Raw genomic sequence first — 23,947 nt, forward strand, 5'->3', positions numbered from 1 at the left:
GATCGGAAGATGCAAATCATGGCACTTAGAAGGGGTTCACCTTGACGTTCGTCCTCAGCAAAAGGCAACTCGAGGCTCCACAATTTCTCCACACGCTTATCATTGCCCACAGCTGTTTCGAACGGACGTCGCGAACATCGATCAGCATACTGCATGTGTGTGTGTGTGTGTGTGTGTGTGTGTTGGACACTCGGCTGGTGACACTGCCACTGACTGGCTGGTTGGCCAATGCGGGCCGTCCGGAAACCTTCGCGGAGAAAGCGCGAGCGCGCCGCGCGCATGACCTCATATACGGCGGTGGCGATCGACGGAAAGGAAAGGCGCACATGACTAAGCTCACATAACCTCAATACGGGAATCTCATTTCCTCGTTTCGATTCCCCTCGCCAGCGACTGCTGGCTCTGCGCTCTGCGTCGTATGCAGAGTGACTCCGGCCTCTCCGGGGGAGATGAAGAACTGAGCCGCTGCACTACGCCCGCTTATCATCCGACGAAGAGAAAGAGCGATCTTATGCGGGCCACGCATCGCCCGAAGTGCACTTTCGAAACTCGTACGTTTTTCGCCAAAAAGTTTCGCCGTCTGACCGAAAAGTCCCCAAAACACTGGAAACCAGTGCCAGGTTGCACAATGGCCTCGGCCTCGGTTTTAGAGGTCCTCCTCCAGAGGCTCCTGCTGACCTGCTGAGCCACCGTCGGCGTCGGTGTCGGTGGCCTACTTCGCCCGACCGACGCTTCGAGGAGACCTTCGAATACCGCGCGTGACGACGACGACGGCGCAAAGGCGAAGCAAGCGCCAGCATCCTCCGATCGTTCCCGCTACAAGCTCTCTCTGTCTCTCTTCCGCGCGTGTTCGTGTAGGCCCGGGCTGGGGAGTTCCCGGAGTTCGGGTGGCCCACTCCCGGTGCCACTTTCTAAAAAATAGGTTAACCGGCAACGCAAACAAGTGAGCAGGGCCGGCGAGGGGTCGGTTTTTGTGTTTGTCCTCACCGGCCGTGGCCTTCTCCGGGAAAGAAAGCAAAGCCCGGGAGGGCCGGAGGGCGCCTTTGTCGCGGTCGATCGGGGCCACTGGCGCCCCCGGGTCCCCGGTGGAGATTCTGACGTTTCGATTTCGTTTTCAATGCGCAAAAACTTTCACAAAATCGGCTTTACCACGCCGTGTGGAGAAAGTGGCCGCCTAGAAGTGACCGGTGTTGTGTACCGGATCCTGTGTATTGGAGGGGAGCCAAAGTTCTCGCTCCAAAGAGGCAGCATCCCGGACGGTAGACGCCCGGGCGCGTCCAGGTCATCGGACCGATATGCTGGCTTATGCTGCTGCGCGTTACAACAATGACGCGCGCATCGGTTGCGTCCGATTCTCGCCTCGAGAGTCCGTCCCGAGCGGTGAGGTTCCTCGGTTTGGAACAGGTTTGTGCCCTTCTTTTCTCGCCTTTTATCAGGTACCTTTCTTCGTCCGCCTCTGTCAGCGATCGATCGATCGATCGGCAGCATCGGCCGAGGTCAATGCTATCGAGCTGGGACCGCCGTGGACCTGCTGCGCGTCCGCGTTTAAGTTTATGTAACCTGGCTCCGGTGCAGCGCAGCTGCAACAACAATGAACGGAACAATAAACACTGAGTGGCGAGTCCAAGACCCCGAGCAAACGTCAACATACTATTCTGCTGTGAAAAGAGAGAGATAGAGAACGAGATCGAGAGAGGTTCTCGAAACGAAATTGATATCACAAACGGGTGATCATTGACTCAATTATGGTTCTGACTCGGTCACGTGACTTCCACCGAGCCCCCGAGGAACACTAATGGGGTGGAAACCTTGTGTTGGCTTGCCAAAAAGTGCGGACTCCCTGTTCCAAGAAACCCACCGGTGTATGTCTGTGTGCGGGTCCAATTGGAAACGATGAGTCGTTCAATTTTCCGGCTTCGAACGCCCCGATTTTGATGGACCTCGCAGCTCGCAATCGATGAAGACATTGATTGCCATCGACTCGGTCCTTATTTATTGATTAATGGTCCCGGGGCGGGTTTGGAGTGCTGCCCCGCACTCCCGGCTGGGAACCAAAACACACACGAAACACACGAAACAAAAAAAAAAAAAGGACGGAACAGGTTTACGCGCGTAGCACGGTTCTTGCGGGCCGGAAATTCCGATCGACTTGATACGAAGCGATGCCCTGATGCCGATTGTGGTCCGTTTTTCCCAGCAGCAAAGTCAGTACTGTACACCACGAGCCATCCCGATCCATGGAACACCGGAGCAGCATTCCCGGGTCGTTGTGCAATTTGGTGCACTTCCCGAGGGTCCAGCCATTCCGGGGTTCATAATTAAGCGAAATTCGCGATCGCGCCGTTGTGCGGGCCGAAAACAGAAAGGCCCGCCCCGTGAAGGAAAGTCGGGACCATCGTTTGAGAACTTGTTTGCGTGGCACTCGGTTCGGACCTCGGAATGATGTCTTATTCCGTGGCCTCATCGGCCGCCGGTCTGACTGCACTCGGCCGAGGACGCGTTTTGCTTCCAATCAAAATTCACAGTTATGATGAAGGCCTCACACACTGTGAGGGCCTGTGGGGTCTCCCGGTCTCCTCAATCCCGGGCTCCCTCGGGAGCCCTGCGGGCATGGCCGCGAAAGGGGTGGACGGCAAAACTGGACGCACCACATTCCGGGCCAACCGGGAACCGACTTACTACATTTGGGATTGGCTCTCTGCTATCGCTGCATTCGCTTCGGAGGGGTTCCCGCAGGGTGCGTTCCCGTTCGCTGCTAATGCTGCCCAGGGGCCGAGGGGCCGAGACTTTCACTTGACCACCACTTGGTCTGGCACTCCAGGGCAAGGTTCTAGTCCGCGCTCGTCTAGTCTCTCAAAAGTTAGCACAATTACCGGCGATCCTGATGCTGCTACTGTTGCTACTGGTTCTTCGGTCCCTCGGGAGTTCTAGGCTCGATCGCAAGGGCACTCTAGAGTCCCCTCGGAGGGGGACCGGGCGGAGTCTGCGGAGTCACTTCGAGCACACAGACGGAGCACGGAAGGAGAGAGAGAGCAAGACCTTGACACTGAAGACGTTAGATTTATACTGACTGACTCCGCGGCGGTCAAACGTTGCCGTCGCGATCGCCAAGACGATCGGGTACGATCGGGTTGGCTCGGTGGCGGTGTGTGCCGCAGCAACCTGACACACGTTCGCGTCGCTAACGGTGTAGTGGTGTGCCACTGGCCAGTGGCACGTGCCAGAGCGAGCCAGCAAGCCCCTCGGAGATCGGTGTGTGCGTCTCGCGGTGTGCGCAAGTGCTTCGGCCGCGGCTTCCCCGGGTCCTAAAGTATGTTGCGCCAGCTAATGGACCGCATATTCTTGGCGTGCGTCTTGGTCGCCCGAAAGGGATGCAAACAACCAGCTCAGAACGGGAGCGAGCGAGATGCCACGGCACGGGATGGGACGGAAACAGTTGTTTTTTTTTCTATGCTACCCGTGGCCGTGTGTTGGTGCGATGTTGGGTGCTTCTTCTTTTGCACCCTTTGGCACCCTTTCTCGCTCTCGCAACCGGTTCGCATCGGCGCCTCCTTCTCTTTCTGTCGACGCTTCTTCCGCCGGAGCGTCAGCGGCTTTTCTTCTCAGCGTCTGTCTTTTTGTTTTGTGTACTTTGTGTTATCTCCGTTGTCCGTTCCTCTTTTTTTCGGTGTGCCTGTTTCTGCACTGCAGCCGGCGGCGGTCGGTGGTCAAAGCTCAGATGGTGCGCGCCCTGAAGGAACTCGGTGCGGGCGCGCGCGCCGGGTTCGTCGCTTGATGCCGCCGTGAGTCATTTGATAGTCGGTTTGTGCGAACGATCATCGCGGTGCATCATCGTCGCTGCGGCTTACATAATTAAGCCCAACTGTTCGATATTGGTTCCTTTTTTCCGGATCGATTCGTTATCCGGTCGTTATCGCGCATTTTACACAACGCAACGATAATTTAAATATTTCTTTACACAGATCGTGGTGCCAATTTCATGTCCAAGTTCAGCTTTCCTGCCGCCGTGTCAGCGCGAATGTGGAGCACCGCCGTGGGCCGCGCGTGATGCTGGCTTTCAATTGTTCTATTTACCCGATCCCGGCCACGATCGTGCACCGGGACCGTATCCCACGGGTACGGGCATCCCACCTGGTATGCGACCCGTTTTGCCAGGGCCCGCAAAGGGAAAGTACACGGAGGAACACTTTCGAAGCATTAGCAAGCTGTGCGAAATGTGCGCAATGCTGGCCGCACGGGCGGGGGGGGGGGGACGGGTGGCCTTAAAAACCCTTCCCGGTAGGCCAAAGTCTGTGTTCCCGATCTAAGCGAGCGAGGAGCCTGAATCCACCGCTGCTGGTGGATGCTGGTGCTGCTGAGCGATCGAATAGAGAGAGAATAGAGTAGTGAAAATCGGGAAAAGGGAGTCGAGATAGAGACGAGAGTGCCCCGACGGGAGTGCACGGCAGAACACGGTCTGCGGCGGCCGACGGCAGGCGAGTAGCGCTTGCATTCTTTGGCATCAGGTTTTGCGACCCTCTTTTTCCGCCCGGATCGACCCGGAGCCGCAGCCTAATTAACGCAGCCGCCACCGCAGCCGGGCCAGCGAACCGGGCCAGCCAGACCGGGGCTGGATGAAACAAATGATGCAAGATGATCTCCCGCGCTGACGAATTCCCGCACCGGGATGCCCTGTGCGGCGGATGCGATCGAGAAGCGAACTGAACTGGCTGAATGGCGGCTGGCTTGTGCGGCTTGTGCAACCCGCTCGCCCGTCGGGATCGGGATGGAAAAGTGACCGACCCACGGCCCGGCCGAGAAACTCGTTCCTCGTGGCTCGGTTGATAACTGTTCTTCGACGATTTATTTTTCATCCTTCAAAAATCAGGTTTCCGAGGGCGAGGGAGATTTAAATAGGTGTGGTTGACGGATGGCCCATGCATCTAGGGCAGTTCGGCGCAATTAGCCAATGGGGAACACCTTTTAACCGCTCCAGGAACCGATAAGGAAGCACCGGCTTAAGTGCTCCGTATCGCGATTGACTCAAATCAAACTGCACTCACATTTATTGCGTGCCCCGAGTGGACAATTCGAATAGTGTCTTAACGAGCCCATCGGCCCACATTAGAGGGTCGAATGATAGTGATACAAGTTGGGTGCATTGTGTTACAAAATATCGCTGCAAGGATCGGCAATTATTCTGCCGTATCCCGTTTACGTTCGCTTCCAACGGAATCTCCCAATCGAAGCCCACCGGAGGGTCCATGGAGCCCCGTATCGGAGCCCATAAAACGTGGAAAAATGAATAAGTGTTACATCGGGTTCTCTCCGCCCTCAGCTTATTGAAACAAACTTTTTCTCTCTTACCTCGGACTGAGGCAGCCACCACACTGAACGACAGGATCGGGAAAGCGGCGACCAGTCATAGGGGCAACTTCACGAAGGAGCATCGGCAATTGTTCCATTAAAAACCGGGTTCTAATCGAGATGCGGCGGCAAAAAGATGCGTAGATTTCAAGTGATGAATGGCAGAGCGAACCGAGCGAGAAAGTTGAATCTCTGCCGTGATCTTAATGGAAGCATTCTTTCTCTAAAAATAGTACGAATTGTATAAAAACCAACACGTGGCCTGTATGATCGTGCGAACGATCTATAAGATTGCGCTTTTGCCACACTGAACACGAGGCGAACATAATAATCGCAGCAGCGCACGCAATCTGCACCGCATATTAGTTGAACGACCTTAAAACGATCATCAACGTCAACGTCAGTCATACATAGGCAGTGCTATCAATTTTCCCCGCAGACAACGACAACGACGACGACGACAACATCATCCGACGTAAAGGGGGGTGGGCGACGGATGCCCAGAGATGCGGCAAAACCGGAGAGCGAAACATGAGATGCGTTCTTGTGCGCCACGTGCGACGGGGCACGCGAGAGCGGCTAAATGGGGAGTGTACGATCACCGTAAACGGTATGCGATCTACCAAAGGATCAGTCTTATTTAAAACGGAGTTTTTTGTGACGTTACTTGCTGCCCGGTGGCCGGTTTATATTTTGTTTAACTCATAGAAGGGCAAAAACTGAATGATATTTCCGATTTTCTTTCTATTTGTCCAATTTTGAACCTATTCTCTATTTTATGAAGTCAAAAAACGGGTAGCAGCTGTTTAGCTTTGTTTAAAACCCAGATGAAATATTTCAAACGATGCCAAATGTGAGGTGTACAGCAAAATGCATACTTTTAGGCGCTCGGGTATCAATCTCTTATTGGAGAAATGGGTTTTAGGCCGAAATCGTTCAAATCCTTTTGTTTAGAAACTGATCGAAATAAATAGGACACACCGAAATTTAATGATTTCCATCATTCCTGTTGTGCGATGTTCACAGTTTTATTGATAAACGTTAGTGTCTGGAAAACGGGCACCGCTTTAAGGCCTGTGGCCATCATGTCGCCAACGCGACCTCACCTCGCCACCGGTGGGGGGGGGCTCGCCCTAAGCGCTTTAAAATAATTTACCAATAAATTACTAGGTCCTGCTCGCTTTGCTTTACCACCTAACAGCTTAACCGCTAGTATCTCTCTCGCGCCACTTAGAATCTACCACCCTGAGGCCTGAGGGCTTTCTCTCAGTACTCCTTGCCCATCACCTTCTCGACCCACGGAACGAACTTCTGGATGTTGGTGTACACGCCCGGCAGGTGCTCCCGGCCGCACCCGATGCCCCACGAGACGAGCCCAATTAGCGTCTTGCGGCCATCGATCGACAGAGTCAGCGGCCCGCCCGAGTCACCCTGGCAGCTGTCCCGTCCTCCCTCCTTGTAGCCGGCGCACAGAAACACATCGTGGATCGTTTCGCGCCTTCCCGCCGCCCGGAACCACCGCTGGCACCGCTCGTTCGGTATCACTTCCACGTCCACCTCCTGCAGCACGGACGGCACCGTGCTCTGACCGTGCCGCGTTCGTCCCCAGCCGGCCACGGTCGCCATTTTGCCCACCAGCTTAACCGTTTTCGGTGGCAAACACACCGGCAGGATGTGCTGCCGGAAGACGACTTTGCGATCCAGTTTGACCTACACGCCCGGGGAGAAGAGGATCTCAGTTTAGTCACGGGTCGGGTCATCTCGCATCCCGCGCGCCATCATCAGTTACCAGTGCGATGTCGTTCCGGAAGTCACTCGGCGAGTAGTTGGGGTGGACTTCCTTCCGCTCGATCGAGTACTCCTCGTGCGTCAGCCGTTCCTCCTGATCCCGCACGTCCCACTCTCCGAGCCGTACCTTGAGGTTACTGTTTGGGGTCCTGGAATGGGAAGTGAAAAGGCTTGGTTAGTCGGCTCCGGGGGATCGCCTCCGATCGCCACCACTCACGTTGCCACACAGTGGGCCGCCGTCACGACCCAACGGTTCGAGATGAGGGCCCCGCCGCAGCTCAGCTTCTTCGTCAGGAAACCCGACTTGATGAGGGCCGCCTGCCACGGGTGCGTTCCGAATCCGCTCGAGTGGCCCCCCACAATGCGGTTCGTCCGTGTGTACAGCTCCCCGCAACCTGCGATGGAGCGAGCGAAAGAAGAAAGGATAGGAAAAGGTGGGCTTCAGTATAGGCTGCGTTCGGAGGTTTTCGCAGGATCGTGTGATCGTCTCTAGATCGAGGTGTGCCATTTGCGAGTGAACCCGGTGGAAGGTGCTGTGGGTGGTGAATCCCTTCACAGGACTACAGCGAAGCGAGTACTACAGAGCGAGAGAGAGAGAGTCGCGCAAGGTGATGGTGAAAGAGCAGAAAGTGCACGGTGCACCGGAAGTGGTGTAGTGGTGGGTGCCGTGAGAGCCGTGCAGAAGGTGAAGCGATAGACCAGGCCGGACAGGTGCAGAACCGAAGCCAACAACAACCGAAGGATGCCACTGGGGTGCGCCACTGGGTACCGTTTTCGAAGCCGTATCCATCGTCCTCCTGCGGGTAGCCCCCGAACAGTGCCGTGGACTGCGGTGGCCGCTGCCCGTACAGTGTGGTGGACGGACGGGGCCCGAAACTGTACGGTCGGTCCCCGCCACCGTACGGGCGCTGATGGTCCGTGTGTTCCGCCGGCGACTCGGTTCCGTAGAGCGGCGGCGGCGACTGCGGTCTGCCCGGTGGCTTCGGCGGGGAAAACGGTGACGTTAGACCCCCGTTTCCGAGCTGGTTCCCGTCGAAACCCCACTCCGGTGGTGGCGGTGGGTTCGTGGCCTGCGGGGTGTGGTGGTGCTGCGGGTGATGGCTGAACACCGGTTGCTGGGGCTGTACGTTAAAGTTATTGTTCGAAAACAGTGACGTTTGCGTCGTCTGCGGACGGGTTTGGTGTTGCGTCGAGATCGCGGACGATGAAGAGGATGATGATGATGAGGATGACGATGAGGATGATGATGATGAGGCCGGCGGATAGAACCCGAACAGATTTATAATGTCACCTGCGTGTGGAGAGAGATAGAGAAAGAAAGAGAGAGAGGGAGAGAGAGAGAATGGCGCATGCGATGAACGGAAGATGAAAGATCAATCCTTCTGATCCTGGGATCCCTGCGAAGGGCCTGGAGACCACGGCGGTGAGCTCACAAACGGCGGGCGGGTTAATTTTCGTCACCTCATTATTCACCACCTCGTAACGGCTTCCCCCTTTCGGCGGCTGATGATGGCGGCCTGTCTCAATCTTGGCCGCCAATTACGCGCGTGAAAGACGCGCGCGCCTGAACCGGAGCGCGGACATTGTTCACGCCACGTTGTGCTCCGTTTTTTCTGCAACCCTCCCCCCCACTCCGATAATTGTGTCGATGGGCCAGGCCGACACTGACTGACAATGGACGCGTGTAGTAGTCGTTACGCACTGTCACCCAGTAGGCGGCTCGGCGGGTTGTCAATCCGTCTGCCAGCCAGCCAGCCAGGACGGTGCCGCGTGGACGATAAAACGTCACACCTCGAGTTTCCCTTTCGATGAGTTATTGTTGTTGGGCTTTTGTGTTTTGATGTGACTTTTGTTTAGCTCTTTGCTCGCTAACGCCACGCCACGCCACGAGACGGCTCGAGCCTTTCGTCACCGCGTGTGTTTTCATTTCCCTTTTTAAATCGGAGCTCCTCCGTCTTGAGGTGAAGAGTTATGCGCGAGAGTGCAAACCCCACAGTGTCTGGCAACGCGCACCGGTGGTTTCGATTCGGCAATTAAACGAAGCGTTAACAACGGCGCCGACGGTTGCCGAATTTCATTACCTAGCCTCAAGGGGGCTCAAGGGCGCACCCCGCACTCAATCATTTATCGGCCATCGAAGGGTCTGGCGTAATGTGGTGGCCCCTTTTTCGGTCGGGTCGGAACTGGAGCGTGGCCCCCCCACTCCGGCCCGGGGGTGGCCTTAATTGATGAGATCACTCTTACGCATTGCTGACAAGCGTACTCCCCGAATAATGGAAACACTTGGCACATACTCGTGGCACTCATTACGCAATCATATCGGGTCGAGCGGGCTGGCTATTCCCTGTGAGTTGGAAATCAATTACTGGCGAGAGATAGCACGGACCCCAGATAGTGCAGTTGATAGGGCGGTCGTTGTCATGCAGCTGGCTACATGGGTCTAACAAGTTAGCCCGTAAAACACACCGTTACAGAAAGCAACAGAGATTGACATTGTATATGGTGCAGACCAAGACCGTGAAAACCGGAAAGGGAATCCTCGTGGACTAGAGCTCTTATCTGGCCACAGCCTTCGCAGCAGCTCGGGCCTCTGGTGAGAAGGCTCGAGATGGCTTCATTAGCCATTAGTTGGCATGTGACCATGCTGAGAGGTGGCCATTGCTGGGCGGCGAGATCTTGTAGCGCAGATAATGATGATAATGTTCGTGGCGGTCGAACATCGGCAGGCCGAAAGAGTGCAGCCAGAGTCGGAATTGTATCGGAAGTAAGGGTTGTTCATCAAATGTGTTACTTTGCACCGCGCCCAAGGGCACGTTCCATCGGTTCACACACACACACACTCACACGTTTGCAGTTTGGCAACAAAGAACAAAGGACGCGCGCACGGTTGGCCGAGAAAATACTTTCTTTTTCACCGACTTTTCGCCGTCTCTCGCCGTATGGGGCGCCCTTCGCATATGGCGACCGCGCGTCTCTTGACAGTGGGAAATGGATGGGAGCAAAAAAAAGAAGAATCACGACGCGAACAATGCGTACGCGGCGGCGGCGCATTGTTCGTGACACGGGCCCACGTTGTGACAGATGCACGTTGCCGAACGGGCGATTTGAAAGCTACTTCGGCCGACCGTTAAGTTAAGGTGGGTGCCAATTTGGTGTGGCTAACCGGGCCCGGCCCCAGCCCGAACGAAAGTGAAAGGTTCCGCACCGGTAATCATCGTGAAACGTCCTTCCGTCGCCGGGCCCAGCGAGAAAGCGCACCGATCCGACCCCGCACACCGATGGTTCAGGAAGTTATCCCGGTGCATAGTTATCCTGCCTGCCCCGTGGCTGCGGTCTGCGCGCGTCACATTGTTCACCACGACGGACGGGCGGAGATTAAGTCGTCCACGTCTCGGCAAGGGTTGACAGTTCGGCGGACAGCGATTACATGGATCATACTTACTGGCATTGTGTACGGCGCCCTGCTCGGGGTCGTTCTCCGGCGCGAACTCGCGATCGATGCAGCACGACCAGATCATCCCGCCGGAACAGAGATCGAGTGGTTTTCCGCCGCCCAGCACGCAGGACAGCGAGAGGCCGCACTCAAACTTGCGCCCCTTGTGGCGGCACGTCTGGGGGATCACTGAAACGGGACAATTAAACGATCGGCATTTAATCTCGACTGCAGCTTAAGGGGTTTCGTTTCGTACGGTTGATTAAATGGAGAGAGAAACAGAATGATGCTTGATAGATACAGGTAATGATACTTGAAGCATGGATTTTTCTACAAATCGTTGATTAGGTGTCATGTCAGGAGAAACGAATCTGGTTTTGTAAAATTAGTTACGTTAGGAGCGGGTGAGCTTCGATGGAAACCTTTTCTTTCGAAGCATCGCTTAGTGTACTAGTCATGACAGGGATACTGCATGGACAGGACTTACGACACCTAAAGGCCCTACTTGAACCTTCTAGGCAATTTTGTGCAAGGCCTACTGATTCCAACAACGACGCGCTAACGCGTTCCAGTTTAACATTTGTCCTGTTAGCTCCTTGTAGAAACGAGTCTTATCTAAACAGCGTTTTAATCTATTAAGCTACGGCCACAGGAAGCGTAAAACCGAGCGTAAAATCAATTTGTAATGCCAAATCGTTTACGCTTATGTCAAAAAGTTTATACTTCCGCGGAGACGTAAAAACAAGCGTCTGTACGCTTCGTCAAATATATGAATAAATTCATGCGCTGTCCATTCGACAGTTATGGCCTATGGCAACAACAAAACATCTGACTAGTTCAATGAAAGTATTCTCCAGCAATAGATATTGCTTTCTCCCATCGTTTAGGTAATTCCCGGATTTGATGGCGATAGAACTCATCTTTTGAAGCGATCCAATCAGAGACCCATTTTTTCAAAACATTCATAAGAATTGAACCGCTGGCAAATCGTTACTTGTGCAACGGAACAAGTAGAAGTCCAAAGGAGTAATATCTAGTGAATAAACGGCGGGTGGGGCAACAGTTCCCATTCGATTTTCAAGATAGGTTTTGACCGGTTTTGCAGTGAGTGGTTGAGCGTTGTCATGCTCAGTCAAAAATCAGTTTATTATGTCATTTATCCCAGCATGATCGTTTTATGGCCAAAGCTAGCTTCAAACGCATCAATTGTTGTCGATAGCGTTGTGTATCAATAATTTCATTAAATTGTAAAAGCTCATAGTACATGACACATTTTTTTAAATCTCAGAAGAACGGACCGGCCCGTATTTATTACACCACACCTTTCATATGCCACAATATGCGCAGCATAATCATCAGGCTGTACCTAGATCGTTTAGCATCCAGGATTCTTGTAATAAATCCACTTTTCGTCACTAGTGATACTTCATGATGAATCAGTACAAGAACCCATTTCTTTTCTACACAACAAACATCTTTAATATCGATGACTTTTGGTAGCACTTTTCTTCATATTGAAGTAATGAAGAAGTGCTTTCCGCAAAAAAACTTTACCAGGAACAAACTTCGACATTTTCAGAGGCTTAAAAAAGGTGCACTTTATTCAAAAATCCTATGCTGCGTTAGGTGCGTAATGACAGTAGCTGTCAAACACATATTTCATAAAAGTAATGTGTGAAATTTAGTGAGTAATGCTATGTGTTGTAAACCCGCATGAATTAATTTAAAGTCTTAATATACAGAATTGAATATCTGTTTGTATGTTTGTTTGTTTGTCCGCTCCATTCGCAAGCTGTGTAGCGTCCCTTGAGTCACTGTCGCACACGATGAAGCAGTCAATTATCCAACAATTATCCAAATTATCTTAACTCCCGGGATTTTCCAGGACTGCTTGCACATATGTTGAAGTTGAAGGTTGGAGCTATGGTTATTCTTTTGCGAAACATCAATCCGCCGAAGTTTGTTGTTTTATAAAGAGTTGGACAAAAGCCACCCCCAAAACCTACTTCTGCCCAGCAGCTCGATGATGGAGTTTTGACCAAAGTCTTCGCCGTTGAACGTTTGACGTTTGCCGAGGGCATCGAGCAGCAGTATATCCTGTTCCTGCTGCGGCGACGGTCCACTCTGTGCCCCGGCGGACCCCACCACCATCACCACCAGCAACAGCCACATCGCCATCGCACCCACGGGCCCACTCCCAGGTGCCCGAGGCTTTCGTGTCCCAGACCCACCCGACACTTTCTTCGATCGCGGCGTACTTTTTAAACACATGTTGCTTCGTTTTTTCTTTCTCTTGGGGACACCTTTCTTCGATATTACAAAATGAATCACTTCACACACGCACACGCAAGTGGCAACGGGCAACGGTGTGGAACCAATTTGGGAAAATAATTCAACGGCGACGCCAGTAATTGCGGCGGCGACGGCGCCGCGTTAGCGTAACACGCGTTCTCCGTTCGGAACCACCACCTTCGGCACCATGTCGTCCCCCGTGGATCACCACCGCCAAAAACCGGCACTCCCGAAAACCTCACTTTCGCGGCCACGCACCTTTCTTTCGGCGATCCGCGCGACGACTTGACGGTGACGTCGTCGACGTCGACCGGAAGTGTTTACACAATCCACGTTTTTCGCGTGTCGCGTGCGGCGCAGGCGTCGCGTTGGCGTGATGGCCGAAAACTTTTCCCACCACCACCACCACCACCACTACCACCGATCTTTCAGCGTAACGCGTTGCGCAACATCACTTTTCGCGCGCGAGGGGCACGCAATGGGGTCGCCACTCGATGCGTTTCCGGTTCCGGAAGGAAGCGAATGAATTGCACAAAAACCGTGGCACGATCACTGCACAAGCCGCTGACTCATTAGCCACGCCACGCGAGGAGCCGCGGACCCTAGTGAGGTCCCTTTCCGTGCGGGGTCCCGCCACTTAACGATCGCTCCGCGCTCTCCGCTTCCACCGGGAACTTGAGCACTCTGACCGCAAGACAATGAACCCACCGGTGGGGGGGTGAGGAGTGGGTGTGCAAAGGGCTGCGGCTGGGAAAAGCAATCACTCACACCACCGCATGGTCCCCGCAGGTTCCGAACAGGCCCCCGCTGGATCAACCTTTCCGATGAGAACGTTTCTTCGCCCGTCTTCGCCCCGTTTCCGTCCCGTTCTGCACCGGTGGGGGGTACTCTACGAAGTCGCAGCCCACAGAGTGTTCCCACAGACCGCACCGCATGTGGTGATGGACGCTGGGCAGGCAATTTCACTTTCTGCCGTTTGCCAGATAAGTTGCTCTTCCAACCGCAACGGGTCCGGGTTTGTTGCGTGACCCCCACCGCCGGACACACGGTCAGGTTCAGGTTCAGTGATTCCGTACCGAAAGAGAGAGACAGACAGAGAGAGAGAGAGAACACGCACGCACGCACGATCCCTCGTGTGGACGATCGCCTGGGCGAAGTGGGCGAAACGGACAACTTTCACACGCGGCGGATTCGCAAGAAAAAGGGACCGATCGGCGTTGAGTGAGTGTGCCGATCGAGTGCTGACGATGAACTGAGGAGCCGTGCGCGGGCGTCGTTCGCTGCCGGCCCTGCCCATGCCCTGCTGTGGTGTGGTGGGGTAACAGCCAAGGAGATCCAAGACACGACGATGAACACGAGTGAACCCTTTCTTCGATCGCTCCCCGGTGCTTTCTCCTGCGATCGCGCCGGAGGCGTTCACTTGGCCGGGCCGGGTGTTCATGCAGCCTCGGTTTGTTTGTTTTAATTTAACAAAGCTGGAGCTTCTTGAATTAACGGCGCTTGAGGACCGGGCGTGGCTGAAGCCCCTTTTGGTGCGCAACCCGGTGCAAGCAACGGCGCCGGCTGCGATCGTCCCGAGCCGATAAGGAACGGGCTCGCAATTAGACGTAACTGCTTCCGGCAGGGGCGCTAGAACCGCTTGACAATGTGCAGCCTAACGGTGCTCCCGGGAGTCACCGGGACCGGGATGAGTTACATGGATGATGGCCCATTTGTCGCCCTCGGGGGAGTTGTAGTTATTTTGTAGCATAATTTTACTGGGCCGTCTTTTAAAACCTGCCATGCTGTGCGCTTAGTACCGCGATTTGTTTGCCAATTCCTGGGCCCGAACGATATCGGTCAAGGTACAGTAAGTGCCATAAATCGTATCGGGGACAGGCGCTACCGTTTAATTGCTATAAAATATTTTCACTTTAATTGCATTGCACACACCGTGGTCGGGTGCTACGCAATTAGCGCTATAAAATGACTACAATTCGTTCTCGCTGCACGGCTACGTTTGCGCGGGCCGCTTTCTCGTTCTACGCGCATGAGGACCCATCCAGGATGGGCGCCCTAGCTGCTTCGGCGCCTTAGACGGGGGAAGGTGTCGAAAGTGATTCCGATTCCCCCCCGCAGGCTGGGACCGGTTCGGCCGAAAAGTTTGTCCACCATTTTGCGGCACTCCTGAGGGTCTCCTGGCCCCGGACAAAGGAGAGCGTTTGGCACAGACCGCAAACAGCGCGCGGACCGCTGGAGAAAGTAGATGACAACCGTGTATTGCTACGCCCAGAGGGGCCAGAGAGACACATTTCATGCCCCCGGGGGGCGGTGCGACGTTTTGCGCAAAAGTAGCCATCTGGTCTCGGGGCTCAGCACGGGTTCGAATCGTCGGGAATCGGTTGGCGGAATAATGCGCCGACAACCGTGGCACAGTGGGTTAACTAATTCCTGTCACTCGTCTGCAACCCGACGTGGTTCAGAAACCCGAACCCTCCCCGAAAGGGCCCTTACATAAGCGCGTGCGTGGGTGACGCGGGTCATCTACGGGTGCTCTGTTTTCGGTCGAAACTCCTGCCGGGGGCCTCGGAACGCGCAAGAAAGCGAAAGTGTGAGTCCGACCGACCCGAAGGCCATTGTTTACTTTCTCTTTCACGGTCCGGTCTGGGCGGCGGTCCCAAGGCGGAATGAAGAGTTATGGATTTATGGAACGCAGCCGTTTCGGGAAGGGATTGGCCGTTTCCGCTGCTAAGTGTGTATGTTTGTTCCGTGGAGCGCTTCCCGCTTTCGGAACGCAGCCTGTGTGTCAGGTCAGTGGAACAGCAGCCACCGCCACCACTGGACCGTCCGGCGGAACATGATGGCGGAGGGCGTTAGTTATTAAAAGCCGTTTCGCACATTATCTTCCCGCGGCCATCAGTCGGCACACGGCAGCATGGCCAGTTGCGTAAGTATTGCGTGGTGCGATAGCCTGCGCTTCGAAGTGCTTCCGAAAATGTGGTCCGATGCTTTCACTATGGACCTCGATGCGCCACGATGCGTCTCGTAATCAGGTCCGGACTCGGTCCGGTTCGGTCAATTCGGAAACTGGCAAAAGCGCGAAGCAAACGCGATGTAACAATTGCACCGGCTGATTGGTGCTGCCAAACTGTCAAACTGCCAAGCGAAAGGTGATCAAGAACGGGATCGTTTCCAGGTGCTACAAAAAAACGGCAGCAAATGGTCAAACTGTCAACAAAATCCAGATTTGTGGAAAGGCAATTCTTGGCTTAACATCCTCCTGATGTTTTTGCATCACATTTCCTTGATCTGCTCGTGATCATTTCGACACGAACTCGACCCATATCGTTCCGCAATCAGCTGACTTACCACCAAGTGACTTCTGGCTGTTCTCTAAACTCAAGAAGCCACTGGACACCGTGGCCACCTTTTACAGTCAGTAGTTGGGATACGAGTCAAAACGAACGGGGATGTGAAATAGGATTCATACGACAATATTGTGCGAAAACGATCGCCATAGGCCATTGCTTGGTGGAGCAGCTCAAAGGGTGGCCAAACAATGACTAACGGCCAGGAAGGTTCTACTGGGTGGGATTTGACTGGAATCATTTGTTATGAGTGGCTTCCGTGTGGCCATACACTAAATTCAACTCTCTACTGTCAACAATTGAACCGTTTGAGGATAGCGATTGACCAAAAATGGCCAGAATCGGCCAACAGAAGAGGTTTTGTGTTTCATCAGGACAACAAAATGTCAGACATGTGTTTAGTGTCTTGCCATAAATTCCGGAAGCTTGGTTGGAAAGTTTTAATGCCAATCCCCAGTCCGGAGCTTGCACCAAGCGATTATTACGTTTTTCGGGTATTACAAAACTTTCTGAGTAAAAAATTGGGATCAAGAGAAGATTGTGAAGATCGATTACTAAGGGTTTTCGATAATAAACACCAAGACTCTGTAACAAATCCAGGTCCTAATAAATTCCAAATCTAATAAAGTTCAAGACTTTTATAAGAGAAGCATTATGAAGCTACCTTTAAAATGGCAACCAATTCTGAAACAAAACGGTACACATTTGACGGTACGAATTTGAACGGTACATTATTTACATTTGTAAATCAAACTAACGGAAACATCTTAAACATAAAGTTTTGAAATTCACGCAAAAATTATGGATTTCTTTTTATCTAACATAATATGTTTCGAATTTGTTGCGGCCACAGTAGTATACATTAAAATTAAAAGGAATAATTTGTTTATGGTTTATATTTGATTCAATCATAAGTGTTGATTAATTTGAGGTATAGTTTCCGCCATTCAGTAATTGATCGTTCCATTATGTTCTATGGTATCCTTTTTCATTCGGATAGTGCAGCACTCCACAAGATAATTTTGACAACGATAAAAATCTATGAATTAAACTGCGAATTGTTGGAGCATCCACCGTATTCAGCAAATTTGGCCCCTAGCGACTTCAATCTCTTTCTAGACCTAAATAATTTCATGCGTGGAAAGCGTTTTTCATTAAATGATGAGGTTATAACAGCTGTGGAAGCGTATTGATGACAAGTGTATTGACGATCAATCATAGGCTCAGTCTTGAATCATAACGAACGATGAACGATCATGCTTTTGGTTGCTGTCATCGACTCATTAGATGGATAGTCCAGAAGTGCTACTTGTGTCAGCTTGATCACGATTTAGGTGCTTTCACACTACACTCCTCATTGCCTCATTTATCGCACGAATTGGGAGTGACCATTTGGTGAAACACCACCATTGCGCATTTCGCAGCCTACTCAGCGTGGCGTCCACTTTCACTAATCTCGCATCCCGCGTAACGATCTCAAATTGTTTTTTCCACAGTTCAACGTACCGATTAGTTTGTCATCAGGCGGCCCAAATGGTGGCACCGAGCGCCAATCGTACCCAATCCTAAACCAGTCCCTGTAATTTACTTACTTCCGTCGAACTCTTCGAAAAATCGGCCCTGCTTGGGCAGCTGGCGGCTGATGAGGGTGCGCAGATTGGCACGGTCCAGCACCTCGTTGAAGCGCTCGTTCGCGTTGGCGTACTCCTGGCCCGCGACGGCCCCCTCAAACCGGACACGGGATACTTCCGAGCCGAACGCGAGCTGCACCACCAACAGGAGCAGCAGCAGCATCAGCACCGAGGGCAGGCAACTGCATCGTATCGCCCAGCGGCCCCGCATAGCAGCGCCGGCCAGTTCACTGTCACTGTCGCCTGTCCGTTTTTCCGGAATCGCGACCGGAACCGGTTTTCGCGTGCGATCGCGTAATCACTCTCACTACTCACTCGTCACAGCTTCGTAGCCCCGTAAGCACGCACGCGAGCGGGGCCGCGGTTCCCGATCACACACCCACACGGCCGGTGCCCAAACCCAAATTTAGGCGATTAGGCAACTGAACTTGGAACCTCTTGGGTGTTGGTTTGTCTTGGTCAGTAGGTGATTCGGTCCACCGCTCGGCGAAACCCTCCGGGACATCGGTGTTCGGGGGTCAACACGGAGGCGGCCAAAGGAAAGGAAAACCCGAAAGCGATGCAGAGCGGACGGGAGCCCCCTCGAGGCCAACGGTCGAGGCCGAGGCCCGAAAAACTGGATTCAAATGATACGTTTCACTTTCACAAATTAAAAAGCCAAACGCTCTCTCGGCTCGCGGCCTAAAGCAGCCTAAAAGCCTTTCCCGCTTGGCCTGAGATTTCCTTTTTCACACACACACACGCACGCGGAAGATTACGCACACGCGGTCGCGCGGTCGCGATGCATCAAGGAGGCGTGATCCAGCGGGGATCGCTAACGATCGGCACGGTGCACTGGTGATGTGCCGAAAGCGAAAGTGTGCTTATCCTTCAGCCGGACGTCTCCGATACTTTCTTAACCGTGCGGTAAGACGCAGCGAAGTGGTCACTTCACGGGGTGACTAATCCGCACCGCAGAAACCGCACACCGGGCTGACGTGACGTAGTACTCCGTAACGGCACTTTGGTTTCGGAAATCCCACCGCGTTATGCAACGATGCTCACACACACACACACACACGATCACCCACCTCGCGATCTTTGGCAAGGATTTTTCGAGGGCAAAATCAGACCGTCGGGCGCAGAACCAGAAATGGGCGGCGTCGTTACGGCGCGTGCGATCGGCAAGCCGTCTCCCGGGATACTACCCCGTTTCGAGCGGTCGGTCCACTAGCGCGCTGCTCGATTCGCGGGGTCCCCTTCCACACCGTGGCCGCTAGAAATGAGCCAAACACGGGCCGAAGACAGAGCCGAAATGAGCCGCTGGTGATCGCTGTGAAACGCGTTCACAGTCACGCGGTTTATCAGCCGCAACGGACTTGGAGGAAGTGCGGACAGGTACTCAACAACATGCCACCGCGACCCCAGCCCACCACGAGAGAGAGAGAGAGAGAGAGAGAGAGAGAGAAAGAGAGAGAGAGAGCGGGCGCACGTCTAATGAGTGTGAAAATTGAGTGAACTGTGCTGTCCATTTATTATCGCAAACCGCACCGCTGTATTTCATTATCAGGCGCATTGCTCACGGTCTAGTTCTTTGGGTCGCAGCCACCGGGCCAGCCCCGGCCCAAGAACCGCCGGTGAACCGAGCTGCCTCGGTAACGGGCTCCAGCATTTTCTAAATTTTATTGCCGATTTCGCTCGCGGTCCGTTTATCGTTTGGGGCGCCCGAGAGTGCGCCGAATCTTTCCGTCTTCCTTCCCGGGGCGGTGGCTCGATCCCTGGCGCCGGGGGGCACGATTTTCGAAAGCCAACCGAGCGAGCCGCAACCCCTCCGGTGAGTTAGTTCCGACTCACCGGAACACACCATAAACACACTTCCGTGGCACCACGGCTTGCTGGCTGCCGGCAAGTATCGTCGTCGTCGCTAACGTGCGGTTAGCTATCGGCACTTTCGCGAAAAAAAAAAAAAAAAAAGGGGTGGTTGTTAACCGATCCGCAACCAAGCAGCCGGGCGGCAGTGTTCCTGCTTCCTCGGCACTCGATTGACCGTGACGATCAGATCACGGTATCACGGATGTGAGGGCCACCGCGGGGAGCACTAGCCGGTGCCCTGTGAGTCGGCCCGGTTTTTGCAGCGAGACCAATTTCACTTCGATCACAATCATGCAGATTGGCCAGGCCCGTGTGTTCCGGACCTGCTCCGGGGTGATAAGGTTGGCAACGGAAGTAGAGAAAGGGTTTTGGGAAATTCCAGCAAATTCAGAAATTCAATTGAATTGTTTCATTCAAAGCTTTCGGAGATACATTTGCATGAGCTATTATTGAATGACCATGATTATCGTTTAAGTGTTCACTCTTTCCAGCTTCTGCGGCGATTTCTGACACATAAATAAAATTAAAAAAATGGCCCAAAAGGGCGGGTCGAAACGTGCTTTCATCAGATAAATAGTGTTTATTTTATAAAATTTATTGCATTACATGTTCGTCGCAAGTCGGCGCCAGAGAGCATTCAGTCGATAAAGGAAAAGAAAACATGCTCCCATTTTAAAGTAGTTCTGGCCGCCGGTTCGCCCACCGCGGGGCTACTAGCGGCGTCTAGGAGCGAAAAGTTTCTGTTTCTATTAAAAACGAAAAGAATCACAATTATGTGCGGCATTCGAATACGGTTGATTAAAATGCTATGTCAATAAATAGTCAATACTGTTTCACTGCGCGATCTTCGCGAGACCGCGGATCACGCCATCACTACGCTCTGTATCCATTTGATCGTCTTCTGAACGTTATGGTAGATGCCCGGTTGATGGTCGACTCCACAGCCGAAGCCGGCACTTGTAATCCCGATCAGTGTGTACCGCCCGCGATCGTTTATGATCAGCGGGCCGCCTGAATCGCCTAAAGAAGAGAGAGAGACAGAAAGTTTGAAGCATAAATTGATATCGCGCCTAAAGGTATGCAACCCGGGCTGCACCACCTTCTTAACTTAGAGCTTCTTCGGTCCCTTACCCAAACACGCGTCCTGATGGCCATCGGAGTGCCCGGCGCAGAACATTTCGTTGAACAGCTCAACGTTGATTTTTTTACTCTTGTGCCATCGCAGACACTCTTTTGTACCTAATCGGCGAACAGAACGAAATAGAAATAAATTAGATGGAATGGATTCTCACGGTGTCCGCGCTCTTACTTATGATAGGAACCGCAGCCGTGTGCAGAATGTTGGTTCCCGTTTGTCCCATGTTGGCGTTCGTTTTGCCCCAACCCGCGATAATACCCTTCCGGCCAACCAGATCGAGCGGGCGCATCGGTAGGCAGATCGGCAGGATGTGCGATTTGTAGCCAGCCGGGCGCGTCAGCTTCAGCAGTGCCAGGTCGTACCGATCGGGCTGGGTCATGCGAAAGATGAACTTCGGGTGCACGATCTTCAGCTCGACGCGATGCTTCTCGGCCGGCAGCGGTTCCATGATCTTGCCCGAATTCTGCGTGTCCAGCTCACCCAAATAGATGACGATGTCCTTCAGGCGTGCCTGCTGTATGCAGTGGGCCGCGGTCGCCACGAACCTGCGCGACACCAGGACACCGCCGCACTGGTACTCGGCGATCCGTATGTGCGCCTGCCACGGATACTCGGCAAAGTTGGCCGTCCTCCCGCCGATGATGCGCTTCTGCAGGGTGTTTTGCGATGTTTGCTGAATGCCACACTCGGTCTAGAGGAATGAGGGATGGCGTAAGCAATGGAGGAATCCAGCAGGGATCGAGGTGTCGAGGGAATCGGTGCTCACCTGCATCAGTTGGTCGGAACGGCGGTGGAAGAAGCTTTTCTGCTTCGAAAACTGTGGCGGAATGAGCATGTTCGGGCGGTTAGGTGCGGGTACCAACGGGGGCAGCAGAGCCACCGGAACCATTGGGCCGGCGTAGGCCACTTTCGGGGCGATCAGCGTACCCGACAGCTCGCTCTCCGGCACGCAGCACGACATCAGCCACCGGTTTTCGCCGCATCCCGACACGTGCCGGCCACCTTCCAGCCAGCAGGAGAACGACAGGCGACAGGCACGCAACTGGTTTTGGTACACACAAGTGTCCGGGACCCCCAGCACGTTATGGATGATGTCTGCGGAACGAAAGGCAGGAAGAAGGTGATAGGTGAATTCGACGACAGTACCTATTTTAACATTCCAAATTTCTGGCGATTGAAGCCACCGTGATAAAATCGTTTTGCAAAATCACAAAAGTCAATCCTTTTTAGTATATCCTTTATAGTCCTTTAGTGTATATCGTCCCACTTCGTAAATATCAAAGTTTCTACCAAATGTATACAATTTCCAGAATGAATGAATAAGAGTCTTTGTCCGCGCACTAGCAACACCTTCGGATAATAGGGACCTATGACGTCTGTTACTCGAGAGCTTCATTATGCATGCGATTGGTTGGCCTATGACTCGCCTACGTCTGAGTATCGTGAACGAATTTGGCACTTGACCTTCACCTATTGAATGTGTGTCGTGTTTCAAACGATATTGAATCCTCAGGATAAACTTATGTAAGTTCTCGTTCGTCGGACAGACTATAAAAGCGGCAAAATATGGGTCTGTCTTCGTTAATTTAAAGTTTTACATTATTTGTTATGTAAAGTCTCGTCAATTTCTTCCAGTTTTCTTCTCCTTGAGTTCAAGCGCAAGAAAAGAGGCAAAATACGACCCCAAAGGCACCCCAAAGAGAAGATGCGAAATTACTAAGCCTTTTTCAAATTCCTGTTGCTAATTTCAGCGATTTCGACAGGCGCAAGATGTGTGCAGAATGAGCATCACCTGGCACGGGAAATTTCAATTATCTTCCGTCCATTTGACGGATACTCTGACGGCGCAATTACGCTTCATATTTCACGTACTCCGCTGGCCGGTGGACAATGATGAATGGAACCTAGTCACATTATCGGTTTCGAAACTGCTCGCCTCGGTTGAATCCCGGGGCCTAGCCGGAGTGGCACGTCAGCCGGACGTGAATTGGCCGCGCAGCCCCACTCTGGAGCCTCATTAACCCACATTCCGCGTCTTTGTATCAATTCCTGATTAAAAGCCTGATGTTCGATGCCCGTCGATCATCATCGGCTAGGCCGGCCACTAGGCTAGGCCGATAGCAATTTGACGCGATGATAGTGCAAGACGTCGTCGCCGTCCCGCTGTCCACCACGGGGCCACCCCGAGGCGGACTCGAGGGATTTCAATCGAACATCATTCGATTCGCATGCCGGGGTTGTCGGGGCGGGAAAACCTATTTTGACCCTTTCGGGTGCTTCAGTCAAAGGTTTCGGTGTCATCAGCCGTGACCAACGTGACACGTGCGCTCAGGATGATTGCACATTGGCACATTTCTCACCTTGGGCCGGACGCTTGAGCAACACCTCGACACAACTTGTTGCCCAACCGAAAAGCCGTAGATCGATCATCTGCCGTTTGGGTTGCGACGTCGCAAACGCTCACTTACTTGCCGGGACCACCGTGGAAAGCCAGCCGAGCCAAATCAGCAGTCCAATCGCGCTGGTGGTTGGGAAACGCCATGGGAGCATCTTCTGCGTCTTCTGTTAGCCGGCCGCCGATTGCGTCTTATTTTCATTCTTCTGAAAGTACACAGCGAAACGAAAAGATCAACCTTAGACCGGGCATCGTAATGATGATGTCGTGGGAATGCTGTACGGGATTGCTGCCAGGATTGGGGGGCTCTATTCGGTCCCGTTCGGAGCCAGTGACGGTGGCCCAGGCAGGCTGGGCTGGGCTGGGTTAATTAGATAAAAAAGCCAGCCGGCACATTAATTATTTACAGCCCTCAACCCGCTGATGGGTGTTTTCGAAACACGTTTTGAACGCGTTATATAAGCGCAGACAAGTGTTTAGCATATTTTAAAGCGGGACCGCGAGACGAGCGAGCGGCCACCAATCAGACCAATCAGGTGATATCTCCCGGGCAGCATCCCAGGACCCGCAGCGTAAATCAGTTCATCGCCCCGCGAAAACCGTTACCCTCCCGTCCAAAAAAAGGTAGACAGACATTCCGATCGCGGAAAAACGGAGAAAGAAACCGGGCCGCGCGGGTTGCTCGCTACTCGCTGTCTAACCCTCGGGCCGGCCTTGGTGAAGGTC

The 23,947-nt window shown here is 53.2% G+C and overlaps 2 protein-coding genes across 2 annotated transcripts in view; both read right to left on the reverse strand.

Moving 5' to 3' along the window:
- Positions 1 to 5,245, reverse strand: part of LOC128270978 (serine protease filzig) — a 49,414-nt gene extending 44,169 nt beyond the window's left edge. The window contains exon 1 of the mRNA XM_053008408.1: positions 5,198 to 5,245. Within this exon, the coding sequence (XP_052864368.1) occupies positions 5,198 to 5,245 (48 nt within the window). The remainder of the gene's footprint in view (positions 1 to 5,197) is intronic.
- A 1,331-nt stretch (positions 5,246 to 6,576) lies between these two features.
- LOC128270979 (uncharacterized) lies at positions 6,577 to 23,420 on the reverse strand. Its single transcript, XM_053008409.1, is given in 12 exon segments — positions 6,577 to 7,056; positions 7,136 to 7,283; positions 7,352 to 7,529; positions 10,577 to 10,756; positions 12,574 to 12,761; positions 13,677 to 13,728; positions 17,799 to 18,019; positions 20,555 to 20,708; positions 20,820 to 20,927; positions 20,998 to 21,517; positions 21,593 to 21,921; positions 23,295 to 23,420. Coding segments are annotated over 12 exon segments (2,640 nt in total). The 5' UTR covers positions 23,377 to 23,420.
- Between the last annotated feature and the right edge of the window lie 527 nt (positions 23,421 to 23,947).

The sequence above is a fragment of the Anopheles cruzii genome, chromosome 3, assembly GCF_943734635.1.
Source record: "Anopheles cruzii chromosome 3, idAnoCruzAS_RS32_06, whole genome shotgun sequence".
NCBI classification, from domain to species: domain Eukaryota; kingdom Metazoa; phylum Arthropoda; class Insecta; order Diptera; family Culicidae; genus Anopheles; species Anopheles cruzii.